The following is a 22,975-nucleotide window of genomic DNA, read 5'->3' on the forward strand; positions in this document are numbered from 1 at the left end:
ATTCCTTAAGGCTCAGCTGGAGCGGAGGTTCTGGAAGAAGATTTAACTGCTTTCTCCCTAGCCAACGGATTGGCTGCCAGTTTTTCTTTTCTTTCTTTCTTTCTTTCTTTTTTTTTTTTTTAAAGCAGGCCTTGTGGATATCCCTCACCACTAAAATGAATTATATGATCATCCTAAAAATGATAACTAGGTTCAGATGCATGCGCTGATACAGGTGAACAGAGAAGCTGTTGTGATACACCAGAGAGATTCTCTCCCTCAGTATCTGTGTAGTTAGGAAGGTTTCCTTCCCTGGGAGGAAGGATAAAAGATCTGAGAAATATGACCTTGCAATGAGGGAACGTCAACATTCAGCATCTGCGGTTGAAGCAATGCATGGCGGCCTCCCCCTCTTTATGGCCACATATACTGGAACATTTCCGTGGTTCTGGTTCTCATCTAAATGTTGGGATTGTCTCTAGGTCAAGCAGCAGCTCATCAAAGCTCTAATTCTTACAGAAGCCAGACAGAATTCTGATCAAAAGTAAAGCTTCTGCTAACATTCTAGCAGCAGTGAAAGTGTGAAAGGATTCCTAAAAACAAACACTACATTCTTCACATTTGCCCCACGCAGAGGACTAGCTAGTATTGCCGCGGATTTTCATCTCCGCTATAAAAAAAATGCCTTGACGTGTCCTGATCTGTTCAGTAATGTTTCTTTCTTTGACTCCCCTTTTTTCCTTCCTGGTTTTGCTCCCATGAAGCACGTCTTGCCCTTACCAGTTCTTACACTGTAGCTTTAACACTGCGTTTAGATGACCAGGGACAGTGCTACAGTGTTATAATAAAATTAAAAAATCTATTTTTTAGAATCTATGAACATCAAACGTTTGTATGGGAGAAACTAAAATTCTGTATACTCGCTTCAAAAAAAATTACTGATGTCTGTTCCAAAACAACATTGCTTAACTCTCTTGCTGACCTCAAGTGATTCGCATGGTCTTTTTTCTCTTCTGCCTTAATGGACCCTTCTTTGTCACGTAGTGGAAATCTGCTTCTTTCTTTGGAAAACCTCCTCTAGCCAGCTTTTGCAACTCTGTCCTTTGAGAATACTACAGAATGAAATAAAGACGTTGAGGTAATGGAGGGGAGATTTAGACAGAAGGAAACGGCGTGGTCTCATGGTTCTGTGGGAGTTGAAGTAAATGCTGGTCTCATTATGCTTGATTTCATTTATTTCCTGTCTCATGAGTTTACAAAAAAGCTGACTCTCTTCTCCGGAACAAGAAGCATGTTAGGGGCACGCAGTAGAGAAGAAGGGTCGTTTGTTTTAATATCAACATTTCCCTGGGTGGTTAGAAAGCCGGTGAGGTTAGGATTTCTATGAATTTAAATTTAAAATTACAACATTAACATTTCCCAGAAACTCTAGTATTATGTATATTTCCTTAAAAACTTCCTAGAAGACATAATCTCTCTACCACAATTGTCAGATTTTAAAACTGCTATCTGGAGATAGGTTCTCATAAGCAAAACGGACTAACAAATTTAGAATCAGAAAATATACAGGAAAAAAGATGATGATTTTTTTTTCTTTTTTCCCTTTTTAGGGCCTCAAGTGCAGCATACGGAAGTTCCCAGGCTAGGGGTCGAATCGGAGCTGTAGATGCCAGCCTACATCACAGCTATAGCAATGCCAGATCCAAGCCTTGCCTGTGAACTATGTGGAAGCTGGGGCAATACCGGATCTTCAACCCACTGAGTGGAGCCAGGGATCAAAACCCACATTCTCATGGATACTAGTGGGGTGCATTTCCCCACTAGTATCCAAGACAGGGACTCCAAGACTGTGGTTTTCTGTATCTGAATCTGGAATTAACATTCCCGTGTTATTTTCCACCTAGCACTAAAGAAAGTTTATAAGGGAATTTCAGACTAAGAGATGTGACTTATTAGATGTATATGTCACGGGGAGAGGGGGGAAGTGACTTTCATAGCAGAGATCAGAAAAGCTGGACTCCAGTTTCCACATCGTGACAACCTCAGTGGATGACTTGAAGTTTCTATCTCCCTTTGGGCCTCAGATTCCTCAACTGTAAAATAAGAGGACTCCAAACTTCAGCATTTTATGTTTCTGTAACTGGATAGGAACAGGGAAAGGGATTTATTGATCATGAGCAGAAGTTTCAAATGGGTGTCATTGTTTGTTTAGAAAAATCACTGTTCAGCTGAGTTAACCATCCTTATTGGGGAAAGAAAAAAAAAAAACTTTTTTCTTAAAGTTTTTTTCTCTTAAATATAATGAACATTCTTTAGTACCAACATTATTTATTGAAGACAACCCTGGCCTATTTGCTTCCAGCAAGCCTCTCTGACAATGCCTTATAGTTTAAATCCATTACCTGCTGTACTGTTCCATAGGCTGCTGGGGCGGCCAAAAAACAAACCAATGAACAAAAAACTGAATGGAAGAGTCTATTGGGTTCTCTGTTTGGGAACATATAAACAGAATTTCCTTTCCTTTGTCCACATAGTTCATTTTTTAGTATAAACCTACTATTAAAAGTGAGTTTCTTCCAAAAAATCAGAGAAAAATCACAGGTTTAAAAAATCTATCGCGATGTTGATTTTGTTCAGAGGCTCTTAAAAAAGGGTCTTTGCTTTTGGAGATTGTGGGTTCCCCAAAACTGTGTGTAATATTTTATAGATGTGTCATAATATTAATTTTTGGTCAGGTTCTCACAAAGATACATTATTTAAAAAGAACTAATAACTACTGATCTAGTCCAAATGAGAAATCTTAATCCCAGAGAGAGAAGCAATTTGCCATAGTCACGCCACTAGCCAGCAACACTGACAGTCCAGAACCCCAATCCCCACGTCTGCTCATGCTGGTGCACACTTGAATAGGTTACATAAGTTTCTTAAACTCGGGTCATCTTATGAAGAAACTCTGCCTGCTTTATTTGTTGCAAATGTAAAGTAAGTTTATAGCGATTTCAAGGCTACCATTTCAATTTTAACATTTATTGCCATTACAATTACTGTCTGACTGACAAGAATTAGCCCGGGAGAAAGAATCCCTCCAAACGAAACAAAAAGCTCTCTTACACACGTATGATGAAGTCTGCGTTTCATGCCTACCTACTGAAGCAAGAATTGCCTATGTTAACACTGAATGTTTGAACATCAGTTGGAATTTAAAATAAGCAAAGAGGCTCATCTAGCATAGCCAAGCTACTTGGAAAGATCAATCTTCTGGAAAAATCTTCCACCAGTTTTACTGAAATCAGGTGTATTAGTATAATCACATAATAAATTATAATTAGTAAAGAGTCAGTAAATTGCATGTCGAGCCTGTACTAACTCGTTCCTTTTTAAGTTCTTTCTGTTATGTGTTTTTTATAAAAATTGTTTTATTTTAGAAAGGGTTGCCAAGATGTACTGGTTATTAAATATGCTTTCAGAGCTAAATCTGCAGGAACATTGCACATTTCCCGTATCTTTTTCTGACTCACTTTCCTTCCACAGAAGAAGAAAGAGTTCCAGGGCAAGGAAGAAATAGCTGTAAGTAATATGTTTATGGGCGTTTAATGTTAGATGGTTTAACATGCTCCATTGCTATTGGTGAATCAGAGCAAAAAATGACAGGTGCATCTATCATGTTATGTTATATCATGCACAATTTTAACAAAGGCAAGACAAGCTATGCTGCTGATCCCAGCAATGTGCTATATTGGATAGTTGATAGATGTCCACAAAAGAAAATCACTACATTGTAAAAAGAAAATGCCTTAATTCTTAAAAGGTAGTGAAGTGGATTTTTCCTCTGAGCTGAGAATATAATGGCCCCGGAGTGAAAACCAATAGGATCACACAGTCCCAACAGGGACCTGAAACTCAGCAATTCTTTATCCAGAATAACAAGACAGTGCAACAATAATAATCTTGATTCTACACTTAAATAAATTTCAATGACCAATAAAGTATTTCCTCTTGTGTAAAAAGTAAAATACAGGTTTCCTCTAGAGAGATGTGACTCCGTTTTCAATGCCTCCAGCATAACCCCATGTGTGACAAAAAGCGAGAGAACTTATATGTCAGTGACCACTGACAGACACAACACCGTTGGGTCTTCCAAGTGCAAACTAAAAGCACCTTAAGAGGCCAACCACTAAGCTAAACTGCACTGGGGAAAAAAATTGTAAATAAAAATAATAGAGGCCAAAATGCTGAAAAAGGAAAAAAGCAACTAGTCTATATGTCCCTTTATAATTTAGGATAATGATATTTTCCTCATTACAAAGCAAGAGTAATTGATTAAATACATTCGGGATGAGGACTGATTGAATCACTGTGTCTAACACATGCCAAGGGAGGGCAGATTTCCCACGACACAGGAATAAAGAAGAAAGAAATATATAAAAAATAGATGTATCAACATCTGCACAAGGTTCATGGTGCATAAAAGCGATAGATACCCAGTAGAGGGGTATTAGCATCAGTAGTGAGCAAGATGAGATATTGACACAAAGTACCCGTATCAATACAGAGTCCTGTGCTGTATTTTCAAACATCTAATATATTTGCCTGGAGCTTTTCTAAATCAAAGTTTCTCTGTTTATACTCACGTAGAAAATGTAATCTGCGTTTCAATGAATTTTTAATTTTGTTCAATCTTGCATTTGTTCAACCAAAAACAATTTAAAGAGGACCAAGGCTATCAGCCTCACAGTGAGCAAGTGCAGCTCCTCTCTAGGGGTTCTTGAATCTGCCGTAAAAATCAACAGTGTGCATCTAATAGTTTTCTTTTAATTTGAGCAGTGAAAAGTGAATAATCACATCAACTATTCTTCAGGGCCTCTTTGGTTTCCAGATCAAACACAAAATGTGATGTGTCATCTTGCCACATTCTCTGCATTTCCATTTTAAATAATCATAAATAAGAAAGCCTTGCTATTCTTTGGCATGACACAGCTGTTTGATTCAGCTGCATTTCAAAAAGGCTTAAAAATTGCACTCATTCCTTCCTTAGAGTCCTGCTTCATCTCAAAGGTTTTCAGCTGAAAGATTCTTTATTGTATTCAAATCTTGTCCCATATGAATTGTTTTGGTTACTTAGCTTATGAAGCGTCTTAGAAATTGAATTTGGTCCACAGCAAAAAACGCCAACTGTTTTCCTGGAAAGAGAAAGGGAGAAAATGGAAAGTCAGGTGGAAAATTAGGCAGAACATGACACGAAGTACGCTTTAAGGGCATGTTTAAGGTATTAACAAAGTTAATTTCTTTCTTTCTTTCTTTCTTTTTTTTTTTTTTTTTTTTGTCATTTTACAGCCCCACCTGCGGCATATCCCAGGCTAGGGGTTGTATCGGAGCTGCAGTTGCCAGCCTATGCCACAGCCACCACAATGCCAGATCCAAGCCACATCTGTGACCTACATCACAGCCCACAGCAACACCGGATCCTTAACCCACTGGGCAGGGCCAGGGATCAAACCTGCATCCTCAAGGATACTAGTTGGGTTCTTGCCCACTGAGCTGTATTAATTTCTTGCTGCTCTGCATGTTGAAAATAATTTTCCAATCATTTCCAAATGTAAATGGCCACCAGGAAGATAGTTTATTTGCCTCCTGCTTTTCATACCAGAAATCAAGATAATTCAAAGAATATCAAGATAATTCAAAGATATACGCACATATTATCAGACAGAGTGAGCAGTCTGCATGTCATTGGTGGGGGCAGAAACCAAGTCAAGAATAGCTACTGACAGATGTCAATTGCTCCACACCTGACATATGAATGGATGTCCATCCACCCTGGACCATATTAATTCTTTTCCATACTAGATGCTTTACAGACATTTTTCCCCCCTAAAGATCTCATGGATGTTCATGGCCATGGTGAATAAGAGAAAAGAAAGGAAAGCTATTACCAGTTTGAAGGGATATTTTTAAGTGACTAATTTATATCCATACTGAAACAAAAAGCATATGAATCTGGATACACTTTCTTTTTTATTTATGTGCTGCAATAATTGTAACATACGTCAAGCAGGATTTATTATTCAATGGCATAAAATTTTAGTAGATACATTATACATGTCCCTAACAAACAGAATAAATAATTCCCAGGAAATGACTAGCATTTCACATTGATTTCCTCCAAAGTAGGTTGATTTGCATTGCATTTCCTAGGATATCAAAATGATTAATAATTCTTATCATGTCTTGCACAAACTGTATGTCTCATTATCTGAGAATAACTGGTGCTGAAAAAGAAGACAGTGACTCCATTTAAATGAGGACCAAAATTTTAATAAATATTGAAAAAAGTTTTATTGAAACTTTTCATCTTGAAAAATGAAACAAAGACCCCCAAAAGAAACTATCTGCAGCCATGATGGAGTATAGAGACTGATTTTACCCTCTTGCATTAAAAAAAATAGGAGAAAACAAATAATATGTGAAAAAACTATTTCCGGATGCTAGACAACAGGCAGTGCAGAACTGCGATCCCTAAGAAAAAAAGAAAAAACAGGATGAGTCCAGCAACTATCTCCGCTTGTTGCCTGAAGGCAATGTATAGGCTGCAACACAGAATAGAGAGATATTCGCAAAGACTGGTGGTCATACTGAGTTAAAGAGGATGGAGTTCATGAAGGCCAAAGCAGCTAGAACTTGTAGAGCAGGAGATGTAAAGGAGGAGATATCAAAAGAAAGAAGCTCCGGAGCTCTGCGGAAGAGCATCCCCAAGTCTCTGGCTGAGTACTAATTGTCTCCTGTGTGAGAGGAAACCAAGTGAACTTGGGGAAGGAGAAAGATGAATAAGAACAAGAGCCAAAGAGAAGCAGAGGGAATGAATGTACATGAGGTAGTTAGTATAATATTATTTAAAGTATACTGTGATAAGCTAATGGCATACACTGTAAACCTAGAGCAATGCTTCTCCAATTTCAGCTTCATCAGAATCACCTAAGGGACTTCATAGACCACAGATTGCAAGACCCCATTCCCAGAGCCTCTAATTCATCAGATCTTAGATAAACTATGAGAATTTTCTAACCAGTTCCCAGGTAATGCTGGTTCAAGGACTGCAGTTTGGGAACCAATTCCTTTAATCACTAAAGTCAGACAAACAGAAATGTGGCTAATATGGTATTAGAAGAGAAAAAAATGGAATGACAAATAACTGAAAAGAAGGTAAATAAAGAAAAAGAAAGGGAAAGAGCAAATGAGATAAATAAAAGGCAACAGTAAATTGCTGGACTGAAACTCAATCAATGGGAGCCAAGAATACTTAATAAGGAAAAAACAGTCTCTTCAATACATGATGCTAGGAAAATTGCATATTCACATGCAAAAGACTAGAACTGCACACTACTCACAAAAATTAACTCAAGAATTAAATATAAAACCTTAAAGCATCAAATCTTGGGAAAAAAGACAGGTAATAAAAACTTCTTGACACTGGTCTTGGCTATGATTTCATGAATGGGACACCAAAAATATAAACAACAAAACCAAAAATATACAAGTGGGACTACATCAAATTAAAAAGCTTCTGCAGAAGTTCCCATTGTGGCTCAGTGGTTAACGAACCCAACTAGTATCCCTGAGGACAAAGGTTTGATCCTTGGCCTTGCTCAGTGGGTTAAACATCCTGCATTGCTGTGGCTGTGGTGTAGGCCGGTAGCTGCAGCTCCAATTCAACCCCTAGCCTGGGAATCTCCATATGCCGCAAGCGTGGCCTAAAAAGACAAAAGACAAAAAAAAAAAAGCTTCTGCATAGCAAAAGAAACAATCAACGCAATGAAAAGGCAGGCTAAGGAATAGGAGAATATATTTGCAAACTACATATCTGATAAAGGGTTAATATCAAAAATATATAATAAATTCATGTAACAATAGCAAAAATAAATAATAATAATAATCCAAAAAGAGGAAATGTTTGCAGCTTTTGACTACTGAATAAGATATAAGCTGTGGGCTTATCATATATGGCCTTTTAATGTTGAAGTTTGTTCCCTCTATACCCACTTTTTGGAAAGTTTTTGTCGTAAATGGATGTTGAATTTTATCACAAACTTTTTCTGCATCTACTGAGATAATCATATGATTTTTATTCTTCGATTTGCTAACATAGTCATTGGTTGACATGAAGATATTGAACCGTCCCTGTATCCCTCAGATAAATCCCCCTTGATCGTGTTGGTACATTCTTTTTAATGTATTGTTGAATTTGGTTTGTTCTGCTGGGAAAACTGAATGGTTACATGTGAAAAGACTGAGATTAGAATCTTTTTTCACATCACATAGAAAAAGAATCTCAAAATGGATTAAAGACTGAAATGTCAGACCATAAGACTTCTAGAAGAAAAAATAGGCAGAATATTCTTTGACATAAATCATAGTAATGTTTTTGGATCTGTATCCTAAGGCAAAGGAAACAAAAGTAAAAAGAAATAGGTGGGACCTAATAAAGTTAAAAGTTTTTGCACAGCAAAGGACACCACTGGCAAAATGAAAAGATAATCTACTGAATAGGAAAAAATATATGCAAATTATATGACTGAAAAAGGGTTAATATTAAAAATACATAAACAGCTCATTCAACTGAATATCAAAAAAAACCCAACACAATAAAACAGGCATAAGGGAGTTCCTGTTGTGGTGCAGCGGTAATGAATCTGACTAGGAACCATGAGGTTGCAGGTTAAATCTCTGGCCTTGCTCAGTGGGTTAAGGATGCTGCATTGCCATGAGCTGCGGTGTAGGTCGCAGACGCAGCTTGGATCCTGCATTGCTGTAGCTACGGCATAGGTCAGCAGCTACAGCTCTGATTCGACCCCTAGCCTGGAAACCTCCATATGCCGCAGGTGTTGCCCTAAAAAGCAAAAAAAAAAAAAAAAAAAATTTATGAGAAAAAAATAGGCAGAAGAACTGAATAGATCTTTTCCCCAAGAAGATATACTGATGGCTAACTGGCATGTGAAAAGATGCTCAACATCGCTAATCATCAGAGAAATGCAAATCAATATCACATGACATATCACCCCAACCTACTGGAACGACTATCATCGAAAAGAATACTAACAACAAATGTTGAGAACGATGTGGAGAAAAGAGAACCCTTATACACATTGGAGGGAATGTGAATCGGTGCAGCCATAGTGGAAAACAGTACGGAGGTTCCTCAGAAAACTAAAAATAGACCATATGATCAAGCAATTCCACTCCTGGGTATATATCTGAAGAAAAAAAAACCATCAATTCAAAAAGATTAATGATAAAAATCCTTACCAAAGTGGGTATAAAGGGAACATACCTTAACATAGAAATAAAAGCAAAAATAAGCCAATGGGACCTAATCAAACTGACAAGATTTTTCACAGCAAATGAAACCATAAAAAAAAACAAAAACAAAAAGACAACTTACAGAATGGGAGAAAATAGTTTCAAATGATGCAACTGACAAGTACTTAATCTCTAAAATATACAAACAACTTACACAACTCAACAGCAAAAAAGCCAACAACCCAATTGAAAAATGGGCCCAAGACCTGAATAGACATTTCTCCAAAGAAGATATACAGATGGCCAACAAGCACATGAAATGATGCTCAACATCACTGATTATTTGAGAAGTGCAAATCAAAACTACTATGAGGTACCACTTCACACCAGTCAGAAGGGGCCATCATTAATAAATCCACAAATAACAAATGCTGGAAAGGTTGTGGAGAAAAGGGAATCCTCTTGCACTGTTGGCAGGAATGTAAACTGGTACAACCGCTATGGAAAACTGTATCAAGGTACCTTAGAAAACTATACATAGAACTACCATATGACCCAGCAATCCCATTCTTGGGCATATATCTGGACAAATCTTTCCTTGAAAGATACATGCACCTGTATGTTCACTGCAGCACTATTCACAATAGCCAAGATGTGGAAACAACCTAAATTTCTATTGACAGATGAATGGATTAAGAAGATGTGGTATATATACACAATAGAATACTACTCGGCCATAAAAAAGAACAAAAATAATGCCTTTTGCAGCAACATGGATGGAACTAGAGACTCTCATACTGAGTGAAGTCAGAAAGAGAAAGACAAATACCATATGATATCACTTATATCTGGAATCTAATATATGGCACAAATGAACCTTTCCACAGAAAAGAAAATCATGGACTTGGAGAACAGACTTGCAGTTGCCCAGGGGGAGAGAGAGGGGGATGGACTGGGAGTTTGAGGTTAATAGATGCAAATTATTGCCTTTGGAAAAAAAAAGACACATGCATCTCAGTGTTCACAGCAGTATTATTTACAATAGGAAATATACAGAGGCAATCTAAGTGTTAATCAACAGGTGAATGGATAGAGAAGGTTACATATATGTATATGTATGTAATGGAATATTACCTAGCCATAAAAAAGAATGAAAATTTTGCTACTTCAGCAACATGGATGGATTTTGAGGGTATTATGCTTAATGAAATAAGATGGAGAAAGACAAATACTGTGTTATTACTTATATGTGGAATCTAAAAGTTAAATGAATGAATAGTATAACAAAACAGAAACATACTCACAGGTATAGAAAACAAACCAGTTGTTACCAGTGGAGAAAGGGAAGTGGGGAAGGGAAAGGCAGGGATAGGGGATTAAGTGGTCCAAACTAGTGTGAATAAAATAAATGCGCTACCAGTATGTACTGTACAGCACAGGGAATACTGTCAATGTTGTATAATATTTTTATTAATTATTTATTTATCTATTTATGTTTTCTTTTTATCACCATACCTGTGGCATATGGAAGTTCCCAGGCATACACCACAGTCATGGCAACACCAGATCCAAGGTGTGTCTAAGATTCACGCTACAGCTTGTGGCAACTTCGGATCCTTAACCCACTGAATGAAGCCAGGGATTCAACCCACATCCTCACAGAGACAGTGTCGGATTCATATCCTGCTAAGCCACAATGGGAAGTCTGTATAATATTTTTAAGTGGAGAATAATCTACAAAAAATTTGAATCCTATGTTGTATACCTGAAAGGAATACAATATTATAACTCAACAATATGGCAATAAAAAATAATAATCCAATTAAAAATAGGCAAAAGATTTGAATAGATATTTTTCCTTAAAGGGTATTCGAATGGCCGACAGGTATGGAAAAAGGTGTTCAACATCATTAATTATCATGAAAATGCAAATCAAACCATGGTGAGTTATCACCTCACACCTGTTAACGACTATCATCCAAAAGACAAGAGGTAGGAGTTCCCGTCATGGCGCAGTGGTTAATGAATCCGACTAGGAACCATGAGGTTGCAGGTTCGATCCCTGGCCTTGCTCAGTAGGTTAAGAATACGGCACTGCCATGAGCTGCGGTGTAGGTTTAAGACTCGGCTCGGATCCTGCATTGCTGTGGCTCTGGTGTAGGCCGACGGCTACAGCTCCGATTGGACCCCTAGCCTGGGAATGTCCATATGCTGCGGGAGCGGCCCTAGAAAAGGCAAAAAGACAAAAAATAAAAAAAAATTAAAAATTAAAAAATTAAAAGACAAGAGGTAAGTATTGGCAAGGGGGTGGGAAAAAAAGGAAACCCTTGTACACTACTGGTGGGAAAGTAAATTGGGACAGCCAGTATGGAGAATAGTGCAGAGGTTCCTCAGAAAATTAAAAATAAAGCTATCATAGGAGCCAGCAATCCCTCCACTGTGTATATATCCATAGGAAATGAAGTCACTCTCTTGAAGTGTTACTTGCACCCCTGTGTTTATTGCAGCATTATCTGGAATAGTCAAGACATGGAGACAGCTTTAATGTCCATAGATGGATGACTGGACAAGGAAAATATAATGTGATATGATACAGACACAACACAGACACTTAGATGCACACACACACTGAAATATTAATCAGCCACAAAAAAGAAAGAAATCCTGCCATTTGCAACAACATGGATGACCCTTGAGGGCATCATGTTTAGTGAAATCAATTAGACAAAAGGACAAAAAATACTGTATGATCTCCCTCATAGGTGGAATCTAAAAGACCCAAACTCATAGAAACAGAGAGCAGATTAGAGGTTTCGAGAGGCAGGCAGGGGAGGTAGGGGATGAGTAAAGACTGATAAAGGAGTACAAACTTTTAGTTATAAAAGGAGTAAGTTCTAGGATGTAATGCACACAATGGTGACTACAGTTTGTAATACTATAGTGTATATTTGAAAGTTTGGAAGATAACAGATCTTAAAAGCTCTCACCACACACACCCAAAATTTATAATTATGTAAGGTGATAGGTACATTTTTGTGTTTTTTTTTTTATGGTCACACCCATGGCATATGGCAGTTCCTGGGCCAGGGACTGAATCTAAGCCACAGCTGCGACCTATGCCCCAGCTGTGGCAACGCTAGATCCTTAACTCACTATACCAGGTGGGTGGAACGTGCACCTCTGCAGCGACTGGAGCCACTCCAGTCAGATTCTTAACCCGCTGTGCCCTGGTGGGAACTTCTGCAGGTATGTCAACTAACTTTTACTGTGTTAGTCATTTTACAACACATACATACCAAATCATTAAGCTGTACACATTAAACTTACATAAGATTATATATCAGGTATATCTCAGTAAAGCTGAAAAAACCAACCGTATTTTTAATCCAATAATAAAATGTAATTCATGAGTTCATTTTGTAATGAACTCAATGTAATAACAAGATGTAATATAAACACACTACAACTAAAGCCTAGAACTTACAAATTTCAAGATACATGTATCAAAAACTGATAGGACTGTACAGACAGATAAATCTAGAATTAAAGTTAGTGATTTCAGCATGCCTCTCTAAGTAACTGATAGAACAAGTAGACAGAAAATCAGTAAGTATACAGAAGACTTAAATACCACTATCAATCAATTGGAACTGATTGATATTTATAGGCTATTCTACCCCAAAACAATGGAATACAAATTCTTTTGGAATGCACATGGAACATGAACCAATACAGACCATATTCTGGGTAGTATAACAGGTCGTAACAACTTTTAAAGGATTGAAATCACAGGGAGCATGCTTTCCTAAAGCCAACTTGAACTAGAAATCAAGAACAAATAGATATCTGTAAAATACTCATATATCTGAATATTAAACAACATACTTCTAAATAACCAATGGGTCAAAAAAAGTCAGTCATTCATATGGAAAATTTAAAAATATTTGGACCTGTATAAAAATGATAACAAAACGTATCACTATTTGTGGTATGTATCTAAAGTGGTGTTTAAAGGGAAATTTATAGTATTAAGCATTTTTATTGGAAAAGAACTAAGATTTAAAAATCAGTGGCCTACATATGGTTTCACACTGAGGAGCTGGTGAAAGAAGAACTAATTAAATCCAAAGTGGGCAGAAGGAAGAAAATAATAAAGGAGTATGAAAATAAATTCTTACACTTAGTAAAGCTTAGATAACCATTAAAACCAGAGCTGTGGAGTTCCCGTTGTAACACAGAAGAAACAAACCCAACTGGTATCCATGAGGATGCAGGTTCAATCCCTGGCCTCGTTCAGTGGGTCAAGGATCCTATAGTCTCTCAGCAATTTATGTACACGGCTAACCAAAATTTTACAGCTCAAATGGAGTCTTCCATTTAAACAGTGCTTTTTTCCAGTGAATGAACCCTTAAGATGTTGATCCATTCTTTTCCGAACTATGCTACATAAAAATCCTTTAAAAAATAATGCGTTTTAGATGCTTGCTCAGAGCAAATACACAAAATGCAAGTGTTGCATGAAATGTCAACAGTAGATGATGCACATCTGCTCTTCTTGAGCCAACTTTGCTGTTTACAAGCATACCAAATAAACATACAAAAATCCCCCTCAATATGAACTGTGTAATAAATGAGAACTCTTAAGATGGAACCAAAGGAACCAATAATCCCAACCCAATTTCTTGCAAATGATCCTCTACGGTTTCGGGCTTTGGTTTCAGAAGTGAGCAAAAGCAAATAAACAAAACAAAGACACAAACGATCAAAGTTTTTTAGCACTATACTTTGAAAACTTGTCAGAAATCAGTTAAATGTCATTATAAAGGGAGGAGTCCTCAGTGCATGGCAAGATCCAAGTGAGTATGAAGAGAATATCACATCTAAGGTGGATTTTGAAGAAAGAAGGGAAAGAAATATAATCAAAACTACACTGACTTTTTTCTTTTCTATAGTTCACCTTTAACTAGGGCCCTGCATGTTACAGAGAACCTCTGCTTTCTAAATAATGCTTCCCTCTTTAACCCTGAATTATTTCACCAAGGAAAGGAAATACAGAAGTGCTTTCAAACATGGCTCTGATCTGAATTACACGGGTAGCTATATTCCCTTTTAGATTTTTCTTCTGGGGCATCATACTATGATTTCTAAAGCAAAATCTCTGAAGATGGCGCCAAGGGGCCATGATTCTTTCAATAAATCATATCCATCCATAAATTTATAAAGTGGGGCTTTTAAAAAAAACTCTCCATCTAATAAGCTGCCTCATTCATTGACAATCAGATATCTTTTTCATATTTATCAAAATATATTTTTTAGGAGTTCCCGTCGTGGCGCAGTGGTTAACGAATCCGACTAGGAACCATGAGGTTGCGGGTTCGGTCCCTGCCCTTGCTCAGTGGGTTAACGATCCGGCGTTGCCGTGAGCTGTGGTGTAGGTTGCAGACGCGGCTCGGATCCCGCGTTGCTGTGGCTCTGGCGTAGGCTGGTGGCTACAGCTCCGATTCAACCCCTAGCCTGGGAACCTCCATATGCCGCGGGAGCAGCCCAAGAAATAGCAACAACAACAACAAAACAACAACAAAAAAGACAAAAAGACAAAAAAAATTAAATAAATAAACCATTAAAAAAATATATATATATTTTTTAAATTATGAATTAATCAACTACATGCTAATAACTTAAGGATAACTCAATCCAGAAGAAAAAAATAAGTACTTAAGTCTTAGAGTAGCAGAAAATTTTAAGAACTAAATCTTCAGTTTACATCCTACTGCAAAAGGGTGTTTGGTTTGGCAACAAAAGTATGATTAGTTCAAGTGTAAAATTATATTGAATTCTATCAAAATTCTGGAGGTTACACATGATAGAAACACAAGTTCAAGTAGACAAAAGAGTGATGTAAAATTTCCAACTGATAATGAAAGCTACAAAAAGATACAAATGTATGAAGTTGGTATCAAGAAACTACTATATTGAGATTCCAGCAGATATGTTAAAAAGAGTTATATTAATTTTAAAATGTCAATATCTGCCATATGTTAGAAATTACAGGCTTTGGAACTATTTAAACTTATGGTGAAACTTTTTCAATGCCAACTTTAAAATGTGTGATAGGGTATATAGTTTTCAAAATGCTTTTAGAATTCTTAATAGACCACTGCCCTGCACTGTAATAATTTCACAGAAGACAAATGGGCTCCCTGGTCTGTGCCCTAAAATGAATGCTTTCCTTCAATAGTAACCTCTTTAGATCATGGACATATAGCCTACCATGCTAAGATCCTTTATAGAATGATAGTTTTCAAGAAAAAAAAATTATGTTTCTAAATATTTTTCAAACTTAATATTACAGTCTCTAAGAATTTTTTTAAAACTAACAATTTAAAAAATATATTCATTCTGGTAAAAAGGTACCAAAAATCTGATTTTTAAGTGCATTCTTTGTTACAGCTATTTGAAGACTTCCCTCATTTGCTAACATGATATAAAAAAACTTTTCCAATGATCACTTGATTTATGCTGTGGGAATAAACACCCTTTTTAATATGGATCTATGCAAATTTAAAAGTAAGTGGGAGAGTCTAGTTCACAAACACTTTCTAGACCATTTCTAAGCCAAATTTTAATTAGTTGGCATTTGAGACACTTGAGGTGGTTTCTGCCTTACTTCCTCCTTTGGTGGTGATAATTGAATCTTTAAATGACACCATAATTTGTAAACACATTGTTAAGTAATCTTTTAAAACTTCATGTCATGGCTTGGGGATATTTTAATTTGATTGTTAGCCACATGTCATATTCCTTTGAGGACCAGTACTTACCCTCTGTTACATTTTGCTATTTCATCAAACAGAAGTTTCCACCGAGGACGTCCAATAAAAAGTCTTGAATTCAGTGCAGGATATTTTTCTCCAATTATCTTCTGCCAAAAAGAAAGCACTATATTTTATAGGACATAGAGCTGGACAAATCATCTATTTCTCTAACATCATCTTTGCTGGTGCTCTGGCTTCCTACCAAATTGCTATGATATAAAGAATATAAGTATCAAATGGCAACCTCTAAGTACAGTCATTTAGAAGCATCATTTCCTCCCTCTTTTCCTTTGAAATCCATTATTTTCTTGAATGTCATTATTACAAATGGATGATTTTTCCTAGACCTCAGTTTAGTCACTTCATTTTTAAGTAACTGTAAAGTTAGAGAATATCAATTCTAATTGCCTACTCAACCAGGGCACAGCACATAAGCGTCACTGAGGCATTTCTGTACTGAAAGTTGTCATTTGGTTCATTATGTGAGTAAAACACTATAAATTGTCACCATAAATTTGGGGAAATGATCCTAGACATGACAGCCTAAAATAGAAGAGCTCCAAATTTGGGATCTATCAAGAAACAACTTCTAATGGACTGATGTTTGCAATTAACAGAATATTCGATCTGAATTGGTGGTAAAGAGTCAGAGTGGAGTGAGAAGAGAGGAGACAGTGTCTGATTCCCAGGCAGACAAACTGAGCACCAAATGTAATTTATGCTCCGTACCTTAATTACAGCGAAACCGTGAGGGATAATGATACTGACTTGCTTCATGAGAGGAATAAAATAAAATATTTTTTACATACCAAGTAGGGTAGACATCTGACTAAAAAAATAGGCTTAGATTTGTTTGGAAGTAACTGACAAGCATTGATATTTTGTATTCAAAGTATGATAGAAAATATATGAGGCAAAATGTTAAAATAAAACTTGTGAAAGCATGCATGCCAGGTTGATACGGTTCTGCAGCTCTTCAGCGATAGAAATACCAGTTTCTTCATCTATCATTTGGGGATCACAATACCATCTACCTTTCGAATCTGGTGGAATCACAAGAGATAATGTGGAGGAAATGCTTAGCACTGTATCCAGCAGTTAAGTAAACAGTGCATGACGGCTGGGTTTTTTGTTTTTTTGTTTTTTTTTCCAGTTTCCCTCCAAGAGAAAGGGGCTTAATTGTGAAGACCTATATCTTCTCTCTCCACATAAAACCTCCCCTCCATGAACGCAGCCACAAGACTGGCCGCTTTTACGTGCATCTCTAGATGAGGCGACAGGGAAGAGGAGGACAAGCAAAAGGCAGAGTACAGCTGACTGTAAGGGCAAACCACGGGTCTGTGGAACACATTCCAAAAGAGACCTTCTTCTGGGAAATGTCTCTTCAAACCACCTGCAGAAATTGTCTTCCAGCACAGCCCCTGTGATAAATCTTCTATTCTCAAGAGGCTTGTTTAATTTACAATAGCATCCAATCACATACCTGTAGCCCATCTGTCTGACTGAGGTACAGCTGGATGTTGACATAGTCAGGTCTGTTCTCTTGCCAAAACTGAGAGGACATAAAAGTAAATAGACGGTAACATTTGTTCTGTAGTCACAGATCCTCTCCTATCCTAACATATGTGATTCTACAATTGGTTAAGATGTGAACTGCCTCATCGCAGGCAACATCTGCAAGCAGATATATACACATACATACATACATATGTACCACATTCATGGCAGATTGGAACATTACCTGCCACCTACCGGTTTCATTAGTTGTGATGACAGCAGTGCAAGGGATTAATTCTCTGCGATCTTTATAGAAACAAAATCATGCATGCTAAATGCTACATGAATACGCCCCTAAAGCCTCCCCACTTATTTATTTTATTCTCTAAGAGTCTTGCTTATTTCTTATTTTATTCCTTAAGAGTCTCCAAACTGTACGCAAGAGCTCACTCAGAAACATGATTTTCCAAAAGAAAATCTAAATAAATAAAAGGTCAAAAGTGATGTCTAATTTGCACGCTAGGAATCACAACAAATAAAACAAACAAAATCTGGTTCCAGTTGCTACCTTTTTCCTATTCAGCACTGGTTTCCCTTATATAAAAATGCACGAGGCAGGAAATGAGTCTGCCAAATAAAAGAGTCTGGAGAAAAATCTCAGATATTTTGATACCTTGAAAAATAAAGTGATAAAGAAAAATATCTGAAGGAAAATAAATTCAGCAAAGGGGGTTTTAAAGGGGTATTGTCCTCATACACTTCTTTTTTCCAGAAGATGGAAATGAATCTACTAATGAATCTTGCCCCGCCTGAATCCTGATGTCTGACATCTACATTTAAAAAACATTATTCTTTTAAAGTCTCCTTTCACCACCCTGAAATAAGGAGATGCTGAAAGGTAAGGAAAGGGAATCAAAAGTAGAAGAAGGGAAGGAACATGACAGCCAGCCACGGTGTGCTCGGGAGAACGGAGGTGAGTATCTGATGTATAGAACACTAGGACAGGCCTACAAGAGACCAGCACGTCTTCAACAGCCAGCCTATTTCTTGAGCATTAATGGGCACAACACTTTGCTTGAGATGGTATGGCTTTGCTGGACCTTACTGCAGCAAAAGGATCAACTACTTTCAAGTGCTATTTCTATGTAGGGTGAAAGCGATGATTTTTTAATGGATATGTTGGGACTCAAAGTAGAAACAGAAGTCATTTTGCAAATAGGAAGTGATTAAATGAGATCTCACCACCTGTCTGGCACCCCTAATAACAGTAAGTGCACGTGGCAGGTGACTAAGAGACCCTGAAATCTGACGCTGAGACTTCTAGGGAGTTACCCAACTTATAAAGGCCTCAGTTTCTTCATTGAGACAAGAATAGGGTTGAATGACATTATCTCACAGGTTTCTTCCAGATCTAAAATTATACATCTTCTGACAGACAGCAACTCAAAATTATAAAATCCCAATAAAAACGTATCTTACTTTGAAAGGGATATCTGATGATTCGCATTCATAATATTCTTAAAATATAATCATTAAATTCCATCTAATAGCTGCTTTGAGTTTTACCCAAACACTACACTCATTTTAAGGCCCTTTGAGAACTGAATCAGGATTTGAGTTTTAATTGTGAGGAAACAGGAATTTCCAGGTGCCAATAATGGATAACAACTCACAAAACACATGACTTGCACTGACTTTTGCCTTAAATGGCTACCAGGATGCTGCTCTGATATCTCCCCAATAACTCCTACATTGACAACTGGTGTTGGGTGCCCAAAGCCCCCAGAGAGAAGTACTCAAATTTAAATAATGTATTTAATGATTTCACAGACACTATGTTGGATTCTTAACCTGCAGAGCCACAGCAAGAACTTCTAATGATTCCTATGTCTCCATTTTAATCTGTCCCTCACTGAAGATAAGCAGCACTATCTACTAAAGAAACACACACACACACACACACACACACACACACACACACACACACTGAACTTGGTAATGCAGCTGCCAACATAGAGAATAATAAAAGCCTTTTCTTTTTAACATCATCCTCAGATGCACCACTGAAGGACCAGTGTTCATCCTCTTGATGTGAAAAATCAAAACACAAATGCAGGGGTGTGTGTAGAAAATAATCATCACCACATTGTTTACACTAGTCTTGGGCTTTCATATTACTTATTCCGTGGAATCCTATGGGTAAAGCATAGGAAGAAATCTTAAGATTCAACCACTTTAAAGGTCCAACCACTTATGTTTTTTTCTTTCCTCTATTCCTTTCCTGCCCTGCTACTTGCCTTATAAAAAGACTGTTATTCAAATGTGCTTTTCTACATTTTGGATCCAATCGTAGACTTTTATTTTTAAAAAAGTATGGAGTTCCCATTGTGGCTCAGTGGTAACGAATCTGACTAGCATCATAAGGATGCAGGTTCGATCCCTGGCCTTGCTCAGTGCGTTAAGGATCTGGCGTTGCTGTGAGCTGTGGTGTAGGTCACAAATGCGGCTCAGATCCTGCCTTGCTGTGGTGTAGGCCAGCAGGTGTAGCTCTGATTTGATCCCTAGCCTGGGAACTTCCATATGCTGCAGGTACAGCCCTCAAACAAACAAACAAACAAAAAATAAACATTTTTTAAAAAGTATAAGCTCTGTATCAGTTCAAGTGAGTTTTTTGTTGTTTTTTTTTTTTTTAACTAGAAAAAATAGGCAAAGGTAGGATTAGGAAATCAGAGAAATAATACAAGTGTTTAATAATCTTAGGAATTGAAGTTTAATCTCACCAGCGTTCAGGGAAAAATACAATGAGATCTCACTGTTTAAGAGAGGAGTAGAAATTTAAGGGAGTTCCTGTCGTGGCTCAGTGGTTAACGAATCCAACTAGGAACCATGAGGTTATAGATTCAATCCCTAGCCTTGCTCAGTGGGTTAGGGATCCAGCATTGCTGTGAGCTATGGTGTAGGTTGCAGGCAAGGCTCGGATATGGCATTGCTGTGGCTGTGATGTAGGCCGGCCGGAAGCTACAGCTCCACTTAGACCCCTAGCCTGGGAAACTCCATATGCCACGTGAACAGCCCTAGAAAAGGCAAAAAAAAAAAAAAAAAAAAAATTTAAAAGATTGGTAACTTCTCAAATCTCCCCCCTTTTCCCTCCTAATTTAGCAGGCCCTTGATGAGTCCTACGAATTTGTACTTTTTTTTTTTTTTTTTTTTCGGCTGCCACAAGGCATATGGAGTTCCTGGGCCAGGGATCAGATCTGAGCCACAGCTGTGAGCCACATGCAGCTGCAGCAAGGCTGGATCCTTTAACCCACCGTTCTGGGCCAGGAATTGAACCTGTGTCCTGGCACTGCAGAGACATCGCCAATCCCAATGCACCACAGTGGGAACTCCTGTACTTTTTTTTTATTGTGGGAAAATATACATAGCATAAAATTTGTTTTAATTATTTTTAAGCAGTTCAGTTGATTAACATTAAATACATGCACATGGTTGTGCGACCATCCCCACGAACCCATCTCCAGCACATTTTCATCTTCCCAAACTAAAACTCTGTACCCATTAAACAGTCACTCCCCATTTGCCCTCCCCTGAAAACTCTGGTAACCACCACTCTACCTTCTGTCTCTATGAATTAGACAACTCTAGGTCCCTTACATCAGTGGAATCACACATTTTTTTAAGTCCTTTTGTGTCTGGTTACATGGTAATAAAGTTTTAAAAAGCAATTTTCAGAACAACACAAAGAGGATGATAGAATTGATAGAATGCTCGTGAGTTACATCTGGTTACACAGATTGGGTAGGGATTTTGCTTCATGTGGATTATTTGAAAAATCTGTAGCAAAGAGTCATATGTGTATTGCTTTATACCTTAAAAATAAAGATAGGTATATTAATAGATAAATAAAAGGTTACACGTAGGAAGACAAAAATGCCTGCTTTCATCTCTAAAGGAATAAAATCTAGAAATAGGGATTTTTGAAATTCTGTAAACCGTGCCAAAAGCCTACTGATGATCCACTTGGAATACTGAGGGTAGAGATCAGGGAAAAGAGCTATGAGAACAAAGCATGGAAGGTATGGCAGTAATTGTCTGCTGATGTTTTCCTCCATCTGTTCTCTGGCATAATCTCGTATGCATACATTTGCATTCACATTTGCATACATATGTATCCTATAGGCATATATCATCAGCTATATGTATACGTTTCTAGGTTTAGAAATTCTATCTTAAAACATGTCATAGATATACACACAAATTTACATTTACCAATATCTGGAAAAGATATATACCAAATTATTAACAGATGTTATCTCTGTTTTCTTAAGTTTGAGGGATTTTTTTCCTCTTCAGTACTTATCCACACATTTTCTGTTTTATTCCCTAGTGAGCACTTATTACTTTCATAATGTAACATAAAATAGATATTCTTAAAAATTTTTAAAGTGCAAAAGTAAAACCAAGCCTAATTTTACCTTGTTATGCAACACACAGAGTAAGTCTGCAAACCACCGGAAGGACTGGATGTCTCTGCAGACCCAGATAAAATACAGTCTTCTAAGCTTGTACGGTTTCCAGTCATCCCTTTAAAATTAAAATAACATGATAGTGATTAGGATGGCAAAAGGATGAAGAAACCCTGTATCCTTGAAAATTTGCTTCTCATTAGTACACAACCTATAGAAAAGCCAGTCATTTACATTCTAGCATCTGACATAGCACTTTAACTCCCAAATTAATTTAAAATGCAATATACTCCCTGAAAGATATGATATAGTCCACGAACTTAAGTGTTCACACTTGTGAATATTATATACATATTACCCATTTCCAGTTGAAGGTAATAAACTAAAATCCTGGGTCAGATTAATGTCAGGTCTGCATTTCAGAAAAAGAAAAAAAAAAGCTCTCTATTTTCAGTAAATTCTATCACTCAGCAGGGCATCAGTTTTGCCCTGGCTTCTAGGGAAAATGAGCCAACACCATTCCAGAAAATTGGTTATTTATCCTCTTAATCATAATTAAAGAAAGAGACTTCACAACCACCTACTATATAATGCATTCCAGCAACTCACAATTCCAGGTGGATTCCTCCTTATAACTTTGAGGAAGGCTTGAGGTTAAAACAGCATTCTTCCCTTTTTTAAAATTTAGGTGTCTAATGTTTTCAGAAACAACTAATTTCTGGCTTGGAATATAGTTATTTTTATAGGAACCTCCAAAAAGTTCCTATAAAAATTTATATCAAGTATTATATCAAGTTTATATCAAGTACTGAAATTGATTAATATCAATTTATATCAAGTATTTATATCAAGTATTTATATCAAGTATTAAAATTGAAATTAGGAATTCTCTTGTGGTGCAGCAGGTTAAGTCTCTGGTGTTGT

At 37.1% G+C, this 22,975-nt stretch overlaps 1 protein-coding gene across 26 annotated transcripts in view; it reads right to left on the bottom strand.

Annotated features, from left to right (window-relative positions):
- Positions 1-2,985: 2,985 nt before the first annotated feature.
- The window catches only part of NOX4 (NADPH oxidase 4), a 148,530-nt gene continuing 128,540 nt past the window's right edge, over positions 2,986-22,975 (bottom strand). For 25 of the 26 annotated variants that reach the window (XR_014814878.1, XR_014814876.1, XR_014814877.1 and 22 more), the window contains 4 exons: positions 22,061-22,169; positions 17,572-17,640; positions 16,095-16,195; positions 2,986-5,159 (listed from right to left, as the gene is read on the bottom strand). Coding sequence is in view for 21 of the 26 variants with exons in the window: in XM_084975630.1 (XP_084831756.1) it covers positions 5,039-5,159; positions 16,095-16,195; positions 17,572-17,640; positions 22,061-22,169 (400 nt within the window). In the remaining 5 variants the exon portion in view is untranslated. The remainder of the gene's footprint in view (positions 5,160-16,094; positions 16,196-17,571; positions 17,641-22,060; positions 22,170-22,975) is intronic. The other variant, XR_014814875.1, reaches the window with a different exon arrangement.

Source organism: Sus scrofa, chromosome 9 (assembly GCF_054392235.1).
Source record: "Sus scrofa isolate SSC_HxYL_T2T_F1_AM1 chromosome 9, Sscrofa_HxYL_maternal_Yorkshire_Landrace_v2.0, whole genome shotgun sequence".
NCBI lineage: Eukaryota > Metazoa > Chordata > Mammalia > Artiodactyla > Suidae > Sus > Sus scrofa.